Raw genomic sequence first — 12,842 nt, 5'->3', positions numbered from 1 at the left:
GCCTCCTTTTAATAGAGTACCAGACCAAAGCATTAACACTTAGTGAATACATGAACTCCTCAAACTACGGTCATCACCAGGAGTGGTCCCGATTATTGTCACTTCGGGGTTGCCGGATCATAACACATAGTAGGTGACTATTGACTTGCAAGATAGGATCAAGAACTCACATATATTCATGAAAACATAATAGGTTCATATCTGAATTCATGGCACTCGGGCCCTAGTGACAAGCATTAAGCATAGGAAAGTCATAGCAACATCAATCTCAGAACATAGTGGATACTAGGGATCAAACCCTAACAAAGCTAACTTGATTACATGATAAATCTCATCCAACCCATCACCGTCCAGCAAGCCTACGATGGAATTACTCACGCACGGCGGTGAGCATCATGAAATTGGTGAGGGAGGATGGTTGATGATGACGACGGCGACGGATTCCCCTCTCCGGAGCCCCGAACAGACTCCAGATCAGCCCTCTCGGGAGAGTTTAGGGCTTGGCGGCGGCTCCGTATCGTAAAACACGATGAATCCTTCTCCATGATTTTTTTCTCCCCGAACGTGAATATATGGAGTTGGAGTTGAGGTCGGTGGAGCTCCAGGGAGCCCACGAGGCAGGGGGCGCGCCCCAGGGGGGTGTGGGCCCCCTGGTCTTGATTCTTTCGCCAGTATTTTTATATATTCCAAAAATATTCTCCGTGGATTTTCAGGTCATTCCGAGAACTTTTATTTATGCACAAAAATAACACCATGGCAATTCTGCTGAAAACAGCGTCAGTTCGGGTTAGTTCCATTCAAATCATGCAAGTTAGAGTCTAAAACAAGGAAAAAAGTGTTTGGAAAAGTAGATACGATGGAGACGTATCAATCGTTGTCAGTCTCAACGGGATCACGGGAAGCACCGGCACCGACGGCTATGCGCGCTGGGATCTGCGTCACCTGGGATGAGGATATGCAAGATGGCGCCCGGCTTGATGGGAATCACCAGCGTGTATTGTTCCTCTCACGGCCAGAGGTAATTGCCGATGCCCCATCCACCCACCCATTTTCTCTGTCGTCACTGTAGCTAGCAATTTCCCTTGTTGTCTTTCATTGGGAATCATATATGGTTGCAGGAGTCCACGATGCATGTTCTTACAACCACCACCACATCATATGAGCACCCCATACATGAATGGAAATTTCAGGATTTTGATGCATTTTTTCCTGAATGTGTGAATCTTCTACAGATACATGCACGGCAATTTTGTAGCCATTACCCGATATTTCTTGCATGCTCTTTCAATGCAGTACATGGCAATTTAGGAATTTCTTTTTATGTTTTGGTTCTGAATTTGTGCCATGTTCTATTCATAACGCATGGAAAATCTTGAAGTCACTACCTGACACTTGTGTATTCTCTTCCAGTGCACTACATGCAACTCAGGGTTTTTTGTCGCATCGTTTCTGAATGTGTGGCTTCTTGCCATGGCAATTTCTTGAGGCGTATTTGATTGTACAACGAAAGATGGTTGATGCCAGAAATCTTGCTTCCATGGCAAGAAATGTTTTTACATGGCAACTTAAACCTTATCGTGTTGACATGAACATGACTAATTTTCCCATTTACATTGCAAAATTATTATACAGTCCATGGCAGAAAAATTAAATAACGTGGCAAATTTAATATGCTTTTTTGCCATGGAAATTTGTTCTTCTTAAAAAATTATCTTTTAATAACATGGAATTTTTTTTACTTTGTAGCATGGCAAAATTTATTTCGTTGCCATGCAAAATTTACCTACATTTCCATTCTTTTTTTTTGCTATCTACTTTGCCATGTCAAATTTTACTTTATTTTGCCATGGGAAAATTACTTTAAATACATGGCAAATTTACTTTCACATACCTGGCAAATTTTACTCTAACCGCTCATGTCAATTATAGCTTCTTTGGCCATGGCAAATTTACTTTACGGAACATGGCAAATTTCCTTTCTTATTACCATGGCAAAAATAACAAAGTGCACAATCATTGAGTATACTATGCATAGCATGAGGCAAAGAAAAGTTAGGCATGGCAATACAATTTTATTTTGACATGTCAATTTAATATGCCATTGCAATTTTTTTTTCCTTTTCATGGGACCACAGTAAATTTGACATGGAAATTTTTACTTTCAAGTACATTGAGCATGGCAAATGAACAAGAAAAAAGTCTACAATCACTGATTATATTGAGTATACCATGAGGGGGGAAAAGTTATGCATGGTAAATTCTTCATTTTTATTGCCATGGCAAATTCTTCATATGGCAAGTTTTCAAAAAAAATGTGTCCTAAAAACCATGGAAAATTTAAGATAATTGTTTTCGTAATTGTCATATGTATAATGTAGGCAGATTTACTTCAAGCACCATCGCAATTACAATTTTTAATATCATGACAAATAAGTTAAACTAGCCATCTGACCTTTTCAGACATAACTAGATAAATTGCGATGAAAGCAAACTTAATGGTGTTTTTCTCTCTTTTTCCTTGAACAATGTTAGTGCCTTTGTCATTTTTAGACGCTGAAACAAGGCATGATGTCTTAGTGTTTTTTGTTGTCCTCTAGATAGCATTTTTAACTCGTTTTTGTACCTATGAATAAAGGATGAGATGATTTGTCAAAACAAATCTTGTTTTTGTAGCTACATTCTTCTGACATGGCAAATCTTTCTGATTCTTTTGCCATGGTGCGTTTTAAGATGTTTTGCCATGTCAAGTTTCGAGTTTCAATCACATGCCAATTAGCACTTGTCACGGCAAATTAACATGTGTTTCCATGGCAAGTGTAGATGGTTTTCTGACCATGGAAAATTGTCACTGTTAGCGATAGTACATCTGAAGTTGTCCTGCCATGGCAAGTTTTTTAGATTTCTTTTTCCAACCTGAATTTTTCTTAAAGATGAATTATTATTTTTGGGCACGGCAAATTTACTCTTTTAACCATGGCAAAAAAATCTGTCCATGGTATTTTTTTCGTTTGAGGATGGCAAATTCGTACTCCGTCGCAAAAGTTGCCATGTCAAATTTACTAAAATTTTTAACCATGGCAAAGTTTAAACATGAGTACAGCTCAGGGAGGCCATCTTTTTGTTTTGCACATAAATAGTTTTTCTTAAAGTTTTGTTTTTTCCATGGCAAAATTTAATAGCATGTATAATTTGTTAGTTATAGACACAAACAACAAGGTCAAAACTAGGGGCAACTCTTCGCTTCATGTGTCCATGGCAAATCTATTTACAAAGATCATGACAAAGTTTGGTAGTGTTTGACGTGCGATATAAAGTGTGTTTCTTATTGTGTGCTGCTAGCACTACCAATGTAATTATGCTTCACTTTTATTTACATGTGCACCAATGGTGGTGAATTTTTGCATCACCATTGTTATTGTGTGTTTCTTATTGTCCATACATTTTCCATGAACCATGTGCGTTTCAACCACTGCGAGCATACCATCCTCTGGTAAACTTTCAACGTACTATTATTCTGCTTATCATGATAAATTTTCCATTGCAAGTGTGTGTCTCCTTGTTTCTTAATATTTTTCAACATGCAGACATTGTGCTACAGGTGACTGCAACCATGCTTCTTGTTTCTGCAATATGCCAACAAGGCTACATTGATGTACAGTGTGATGTGAATAGAAGGAAATCGCCATTCGCCGACGTCTTCAATGTTGGCCACAGGGATCTTGCGTTGTGTGGAATGCTTACCATTCAACAGCCATTGTAATGTCGGCAGGGTGAAAGTGAAAATAGTGTCTCTGTAGTAATGTTTATTTTTTATTAAACAAGAGATTTGTAGTTTTTTATTCATACTAAGTGGATTTGTTCCAATTCTTCTTATTTCTTGTTTGGTTTCCACACCTGCTTTTTTGCTATTAAGATGTTCCATCTCACTAGAAAGTGATGCTTCTAAAGCACAAATGAATGTATTCATCGAACAGAAAGTGTTCTGCCATGCAAACAGTTTGTTCCCCTCACACTAGAAAATGATGCTTCTGTGTATCAAAAAAATGCTTCCGTGGTACAAAATCATGTTGCCATAAGTGAAAAAAAAAATGGATAGAAAGTTTTCGGCCATGTAAACAGTTTTGTTCCCATCACACTAGAAAATGATGCTTCCTTGCACCAAGAAGAGTGCTTCCGTGGTACGAAAATCATGTTGACATAAGTGAAGAAACACACATTTAAAAAGAACTTAATTAATTTCTAAACTTAATCGTACGCAAAAAAGGGAATTGACGACATTCCGGGAAGCAATTTTAGGATTTGAAGCAGTTTTAGGAAGCAAATCAAGGATAAGATGACATTCTAGAAAGCAGTTTTAGGAAGCAAATTGTGGCTGTGAGGTTACGATTGGGAAGCAGCTAGATTTACGGGATCAATTAACAGGAAACAATCAATTAAGAAGGAAACTAATCAGACGGTCACGATGATTCTAATCCTACGGCTTCGACGAGGCACCAAAGATATAACTGTAGGGAAACAATTGTGGGGTAGTAAGATACACTGCTAAAAAATAGCATTAATTAAATTGATAGTCATCTTAATATGCGCACTTGGACCGCATAACGCTCTAATATAAATGGGGATGAAGGGAACCCATCTTGAATACTAAACGAAACGTAGATCTGGAAGACTTGTATTTGTAACCAGAGAGCTAGCGTCTGTCTCTTCTCCTGTTTAGCTAGATAGCTAAGATGGGGAGGTCCAATCGCCACTGCTCCATTTCCCTTGCAGTCATCTTCGTGTTTGCCGTCCTGCTCCTGAACGCTGATCTAGGGTCGTGCGGTTGCTTCAAGCGCATCTTCTCCTTGGGCGACTCCATCACCGACACCGGCAACTTCGCGTACATCACCCGCAATGGTCCGCCGGGTCCGCCCTCTGTGCCCCCTTATGGAGAGACCTACTTCCACCGCCCCATGGGCCGTGCCTCCGATGGGCGTCTCATCATCGACTTCTACGGTGAGTACGTACATGCATGCATGTGTGTTCGAACAGTTTGAATTTCGTGTGCATGCTAAATTTGGTGCCTGATGTTGTGTCAGCGCAAGCGTTGGGCCTGCCGTTGCTGCCGCCTAGCACTCCCGAGGAGAAGACGGGGAAGTTCCCGACCGGTGCCAACTTTGCCGTGTTTGGCTCTATTGCGCTCAACCCCAAGTACTTCATGTCAAGGTATAACTTCAATCTGTCGCGCGGGTGCCTCGACGATCAGCTCGCTTCTTTCAAGAGAGTGCTCGCACGGATTGCTCCGGGAGATGGTACGTAACGCATGCAAAAACATACGTTACAGTCAGGTTATCATATTCTAATTAGGCCACATGTCTGCATGCACATTGTGTTCTTGGTCAACTTATTCTTTTTTTTTGTCTGTGATCAGCTGCCACCAAGAGTCTCCTGAGCGAATCCCTGGTTGTCTTTGGCGAGATCGGCGGCAACGACTACAACTTCTGGTTCTTCGATCGTACGCGCAGCCGGGACACGGCCCAGGAGTACATACCGGACGTGGTTGCCCGCATAGGCGCCGGCGTCCAAGAGGTGATCAAGCTCGGTGCCAAGACTATCCTTGTCCCTGGGAACTTCCCCATCGGGTGCGTGCCGGTTTACCTCAGAGATTACAAGAGCAACACGTCCACGGACTATGACCAGTTCGGCTGCCTCAAGTGGTTCAACACATTCTCCCAGATGCACAACCAGCTACTGAAACAAAAGATCAGCATGCTCAAGTCGCAGAACCCCGGCGTGAAGATCATCTACGGCGACTACTATGGCGCCTTCATGGAGTTTGTCAAGAATCCTCTCAGGAATGGCATTGACAAGCCTCTGGTGGCATGTTGTGGTGGCGATGGCCCATATGGCACAGGCCATGAGTGCAACCAGAAGGCGAAGGTTTGCCCCGACCCATCTAGGTTTGCCAACTGGGACCAAATCCACATGACCGAGAAGGCATACAATGTCATCGCTAATGGGGTGCTCAACGGCCCGTACGCGGACACCCCGTTGCTCCACACTTGCTAGGAGAATACAGTTCCTTCATTTTCAGATTTGAATAATTATTGCGTGGCTAATGAATACTCCCTTTGTAACAAAAATATAAGACGTTTTTTTGGTGACTTCTTATATTTTATTAGAGGTTGTTACTTTGTACCACATGCGTATTGAAAAGTGCAACAGTGGGATAAATAAAAATAAATTAAGACTTGCATTATTGGCTAGTCTTTATTTTTTGACGAGCATTATTGGCTAGTCTTGTTTTAGATATTGTCAACGGCCAAAGCATATAGTGGGAACCGCTAGGGATCAGACTACTGATCATAGCTTCCTATCAGACCAGTAGCAAGCCGTTGGATGGAAGTGTGTATAGCCGCTAGATGAGCAGGCCCCTGCGCACGCGCAGTTTCTAAAATTAAAACCTGCCGGAGCTGATTACGTGCTAATAATTACTTCTGTTATTTAGGAAACTAAATCAATGTTCTCCATATATTTAGGCAACAAATTTCCGACGGTAAGGAGAGTAGTAACTGTAGAAAATAGGCATTGTACGCGATATAATTTGCGGACTTGAAAAAAATGTTGTTTCCAATTTTATTCAGTTTTGCTTCCGAAGGAACTGCTTCGATGTGGATTTTTTCCATCTTACACGTAGTAATTTAGCTTTCCATCAATTGGTGAACACAACAAGATTGTGTCGAATTATATATTGTTTGAAAAGCATCACGATACTGCTTCCACGAAAAACAAAAAATATTCTTGCTTCCATGGTTGGAAGCATTTTTTTAGCAATGGAAGTACCCTTTTTAGGAAACAATCCCTGATTGTTTCCAATAATCTCGTCTATTCTTACTGTTAGCGCTGCGTGTAATTAGGGGTCATGCAGTTTGCTTCCATACGAGAAAAAATGTTTCCAACTGTGATGAATCCAATCCAATTTGAATTTGCTTCCTACCTAGAATATTTTTTTTCCCTTGTTCAACGAGATTGCTTCCAAGATATGAATAAAAATTGTTTACAACGTAGAAAAGAAATACATTTGCTTCCATCAACATGCTTCCAAAGAAAATAGTGTCCCAAGTTACAAATATTACCTCAGATCTACAATATTGCATACGAAAAGATAAAAAGAATATGACATTGTCGATTTTTTTTTCTTTGAATGAAACAATGCTTCCAACAAAAAGAGTGCTTGCTTCTTGTGATATCCGAATTTGCTTCAGTATACAAGAATGGTCACGGGGCAAGCTTTGTCTTGGCGCAGTGTCACCATGGTCCACCTTGATGGAGATTGTACATGCGCGAGGGACCTACCAGCCGGACCATGGAAGCACTCATTGGGACGACCCATGATTAAACGTAGGGGCCGTCGTCGGCATGGGAACGGCGACGACCACAAGAAGTTTAGACGACGTGAAGGAGGAACATGCATTAGGGGCTCCATGTGGAGTGCTCTACACCGTTGGTGAAGAAACCGTGGAAGATGGTCATCGGCGGGACAACATGCCAGGGAAGATGGAGCGTGGTGTTGCGGGCCGTGGAGACCTTGCCCGCTTGATGTCCTCGGCATTGGATTCGTTGCTCCGGCAGCTACCTCCCGTAGAATGCCCCTCCTTGCTGCCACTGGATGAGGGGATAGACGATCTCGTCATCGCGGAGGCGTTCGGCTGCACGAGATCGGATCTGCTTGCCTCCTCGCCACCACGGGATGACGGGAGAGGATGACTCGTAGTCATCGAGGCATCCAGCGGCATGAGATCAGATCGGCTTGTGGGGAATTGCCGACACTCTGCATTTGGCGAGACCAACGCCGTCGAGGAGATCAGAAGCAGCAGCGTCAACATGTGCTTAGGGTTTAATGATCGTGGATTGGGGACATGTGGTAAGGAGATAGTAATACTCCCTCTGTTCACTTATATAAGATGTTTAAGCCTGTTTAGACAGTGCTCTAAACAGTTCAAAACCAGTTGTCTTAAACGCCATATAAAAACGAACGGAGGGAGTAGTATATATATAGGGCAAGCAGGTGACGTTGGATGAGAGTGCTAGCATCAACGGCCCAGCAAGCGCCTGATGGTTTCCTCCTATATGGAAAGCGTTTCCCACATATATTTTCTTTTGCAGAAATTGCTAAATATATCGAGTTCTGAAAGATATTTTTTTTGCGGGGGAGTTGTGAAAGATAAGATTGGGTTTCTATGGCATTAACTAATTTATGCACTTTTCGCAAAAAAAATAATTTTGCACTGTATATGGGCCGACTATTGACTTAAATTATCTTGATTTCTCCTCGTGCACACAGATTACATAATACTTGCATTTATCTTTGGAGATTAATCGCCTCATCTGATATTGACAGTTCGACTCACGCGCATGTACACACACGAACACATCGAAGATGGTTTTACGTTTCGCATTGATATCGCACGTGCACACACACATGGATTCACACACGCGACACTCACATGCACAAAACAAGCACGAGCACACACATAAACCCACACGCCCACATATACACACGAAGAAGGGAAAAACCGACACAGAAGAAAGAACAAACGCAAACGCGCATGAAAAAGAAAAGAAAAAAGTAAATTGATTGTACAAGAAAAAAAAATTCAGGCGTCTATGTTATAGCAAAAGCGCCTATATATATGGGAAATCCCTTGATGCACTCGGGTGCTGCTGCCCCTGATAAATAGAAAACAATTTAGTAATTACAGAAAAAGTCAAAAAATTCTTGATTTTGTTTTTGATACAAAGTTGTCCTACCCTTCAACCGTATAAAAAATTTAGGGCAGGAATAAACTTCCGTGACCCGAGAAAAAAAATGAAATTTCCTAGTGTACTGTTCATGTACAGTAACTTGTATATAGTATTCATTTTTTTCGCGAAATTTTTTATATGGGTACTAATGTTGGACATGTAAGATTTTCCTAACCTTTTTTGAATTATTTACCTTTTTCCATATCGGGTGCACCAGCACCCGAGAGCCACAAGTTCCCTCCCCTATATATATGTGCATGCATGATAAATAGCCGAAGCCGTCATGTAAAACGTGTTTTTGGACGCTGCATAAGAGAATTGACGAATCATCTTAACGATCACCATATTAGATGAGCATATTTTGAGAGAACTATGGAAATAATAAGTATATTATGAGTGATCCAGTTGTTTTTTAGAGATGAGAACCAACCAGTCAATGGATGGTTAGGAGGACAGTTGTAGCCTAGCTCATCATGGATCAAACCCTAGGTTTATTTCAAGAAGAGGACTCTCCATGATTCTATTGATCAGCCCACTAAGGGGATTTATACCAAGCACAACAACATACTTAGCTACACCCCTCAAAAAAACATACTTAGCTATGTATAGGCATGCACAACGTGCGAGACCAAGTGGAGCACATCGTGGGGCTACCCCCCCCCCCCCCCCCCCCCCCCCCCCGCAATCACAATTGGTTCATTGAGGACGTTCAGGCTGGACCAGAAGTTAAGGAAGGTGGTCGACGGGAGCCCCTTCATGAAGATGTCGACGAACTAGTATGTAGATGGTACCTGTAGAACACACACATTGCCAAAGAAACCCGCTCACAGACAAAGTGAAGATCGATATTGATATGCTTTGTGCGTTGATGTTGTACAAGGTTGATGGAGAGGTACATCGAGCTCACGTTGTCATGGTAGACGATCTCCGCCTTGTCTGGTGGCCCGTCGGAGCTCGTGGAGTAGTTGTCGCAGCCAACACGCCTCTACCATGATGTTTTCCACGACCATGTACTCTGTCCCAGCGCTAGAGCATGAGACTGCCTGTTGACGCTTCACGGTCCCGAACACGAGGTTGTCCACTACAAGAAATATGTCAACTTGCAACCATCACTATTGGTCGCTGAAAGGTCATTGTTTTTCATTTGCGATCTTTTTGTGACAAAAAACAGATGGTCAAAAGTTGGCCATCGTAAACTGAAATTAACGACCTTCTCTGTGAGAAGGTCGTAGAAGGCAATGACCAAAACAAAAGGTCATTGGTTCAACAACCTTCTGTTTTGTCGCTAGCTGTCTGCACAGGCCACGTCGGATCTGACGTGGCAAAATTGCGACCAAATGAAAAGGTCATTGATTAGAATTAGCCCGGTCCAATTCGGTGTTCTACATGGGCCTGGCCCAGTAATGCAGCCCATTTATTTTTTTCTTTCATGTTTGGTCAGCTACATGGGCCAAGCCCAGTAGACTTTTATGTTTTGGGCCACAGCCTTTTATAGTCCACATTTTTTGGGCCTCAACCTTTTTCCAGCCCACTTTCAGTTTTCTTTTGTTTCTTTTCCATATTAAAGTAGGTCCCACTAGTCAAATGGGAACCAATTACCAGGATTGCTGTTTGGGTACCACACGTCAATTCTATATTTGTGCAATTAGATAATTTGGCTCAAAAAGAGCCAATAAGTATAATATTTCATACAACAGCCAATCATAGTACAATTCTGGTATTTAGCTATAAAATACAACTAAATATACACGTAACTAGATTCGCACATAACTATCTCCAGTGAGCTAAAACGCATTTCTGGGTGTGGTTTTTCTTCAGGATTCTTCTTCCTAGAGCTCCTGTACACCCAACTTTTGAAGAATGAAGGCCAGCATCTGCAAATAATAAATTATGAAAAGTTAGAAACATAATCAAGTGAATTCGTGAATATAACATTCTCACGACGATGAAAACTTGCTGCAGAACTTCAGATTTAACAGAAACCATGCATATAACATTCTCATAACAACGAAAACTGAGATATATTTTGCAAATTATCAAGTACCGCACAGTGCAAGTTTTCACTCAAAGTACAATAGTACATCACATTTTTGGATGATCACCAAAGGCAAAACTACTCCTGACTATGATCATCAACATCTACCACTCCTAACAACTCCCTGTGCAATCCTACTTTGCAGTAAAAATTCCTCGCCCTGCATTTACTCCCTTACAGTACTCCTAATGCTTGGAGTAGTTCAAGCAGTACTGCAGTAAAACTACTCCTAATGCTACAGCAGCTAACAGCAAGTGAAATTACTGTGATGTTCAAAATTTGCAGTAAACACTCCACTGAATATTACTGAAACTTAACACAAGTTAACTAAGCTTTTTCAGTTTCAGAATATGGAAGTCAGAAAATAAGCTTGCAAGCAAGTTTATGTAAGTAATGCACACTGGAGTACAATACTTCTATGGATTTCTGCAAATAATTCATGATTTTCTAACTACTCCAAGATGTCTAGTTAATTAAGTAAACTTGCAAATTGAGAAAATCTTGTCAGACCACTTGCAATATCTTCGGTGAGAGTACATGTTCAGAACAAACACTTGCAATATCTACTGCAAGAACTTGTTTACTCCTGCAGATTTGCTTGCATGTTCAGAATCTGCAAATATTCAGAAGCATGTTCAGAATACTTACTGAAAAGTAATGTTAAATGTTGAAAAGTTAAATCTTGTTCAATCTTGTTAAATACTCCAAGAAAAATTACTCAACACAAATACAGTTCAATCTTGTTAAATACTCTAAGCAAAATTACTGGAGTACTGGAGTACTACAATTTAAATGTAATCCAAGCAAATTGAAAAGTTAACAGTATTGCTGCTAACTTGGAGTAGCTTTGACTATGTACAGAGCAAGATGGAGGGTCTAGCTTACTGCTGCTACTCCACATATCTAATTTTACTTAACAGAGCAAGATGGAGTAACCCAAAAAAAAATTAACAGAGCAAGCAAATGTACTCTAAATGTCAGTTCACCAGAGATTTTCAAGTTAAAAATACGCATGTTAAAAATACTCCCAGGGGTAAACAACAATGACATGGACGAAGTAAAGGATGGATGTTGTAAATTAATCCAGTAATTCTTTTTTGTTCTCATATTTTTCACCCTCTAGACAATGCCTAGAGCGCTTACAAGATGACAACGTTAATTTTGCATAACACATATGGATTCTTATCTTCTTCAGTAAGGGGGGCACATTTACAGCTAATCTATTATATTATTAAAAAGTACATATGTGTAGATGTCTCCATACCCCATACGATTTCCAGACTGCCATGCAAAGCAATGAGTTGAGTCCAATTCCTACACGGCCATGTACCTGTTCAAAAAAGAAAACTACGCCTATCTATGACATACGTTCCCAAACAGCCTAGCAAAGCGACGCAAACAAGCTGTGGATCCTAATTATAATGGCTGAGAACTAACAAAATTTGCTCACGTAATATGTGGAACATGCACATATTCGTTTGTACATCCAAACTGTGTCACGTACTGGAGATGCCTCTGACCGAGAAGTGCAAATCAGAATCACGTATGGAAGGACACTTCCATTAGCACGTTTGCTATTCAAAAAAAATATCATCACGTTTGTTGTACTGACACACAATCAGTTTCCAATTATAGTTAGTTTGCTCAGGCACGAGCGACCACGAGGTCACACCGCGGAGCTACCTCTTTTGGGTTATATCTTGTCTATAATTATTCGGTCCCTATTGGTTGCTAGGATATAAAATTTAGTCATGTGAACTGAACATGAATCATCATTGGTCTGTTGGCAATTCGCGCGAGGTTACTATCCACGGGTCATGGGTTTGAAACCTACCATTTTATTTGAGGGGCTCTCATGTAAATAGAAAGAAAACTGATTACTTTTCTGCAATTTTATCAAGCATGTAGGGTTGCAATGGCTGACAGCGGGCCTGGCTATGTTGGCGTGCCACGGAGACAATAGATACGCCCGCTTAGGCGAAATGTGACCGTATTTGCACGCCCACTAGAATCACATATTTTA

General features: G+C 41.1%; 1 protein-coding gene across 1 annotated transcript; it reads left to right on the top strand.

Annotated features, from left to right (window-relative positions):
- Window positions 1-4,730: 4,730 nt before the first annotated feature.
- On the top strand, window positions 4,731-6,271 carry LOC109776351 (GDSL esterase/lipase At1g28600-like). Its single transcript, XM_020334993.3, has 3 exons — window positions 4,731-4,995; window positions 5,079-5,291; window positions 5,411-6,271. Exons 1-3 carry the CDS (start codon window positions 4,731-4,733, stop codon window positions 6,046-6,048), a joined length of 1,116 nt encoding a protein of 371 aa, XP_020190582.1. The 3' UTR covers window positions 6,049-6,271.
- Window positions 6,272-12,842: the final 6,571 nt, after the last annotated feature.

Source organism: Aegilops tauschii, chromosome 7 (genome assembly GCF_002575655.3).
Source record: "Aegilops tauschii subsp. strangulata cultivar AL8/78 chromosome 7, Aet v6.0, whole genome shotgun sequence".
Lineage (NCBI taxonomy): Eukaryota > Viridiplantae > Streptophyta > Magnoliopsida > Poales > Poaceae > Aegilops > Aegilops tauschii.
This window is presented reverse-complemented; position numbering and strand designations above follow the sequence as displayed.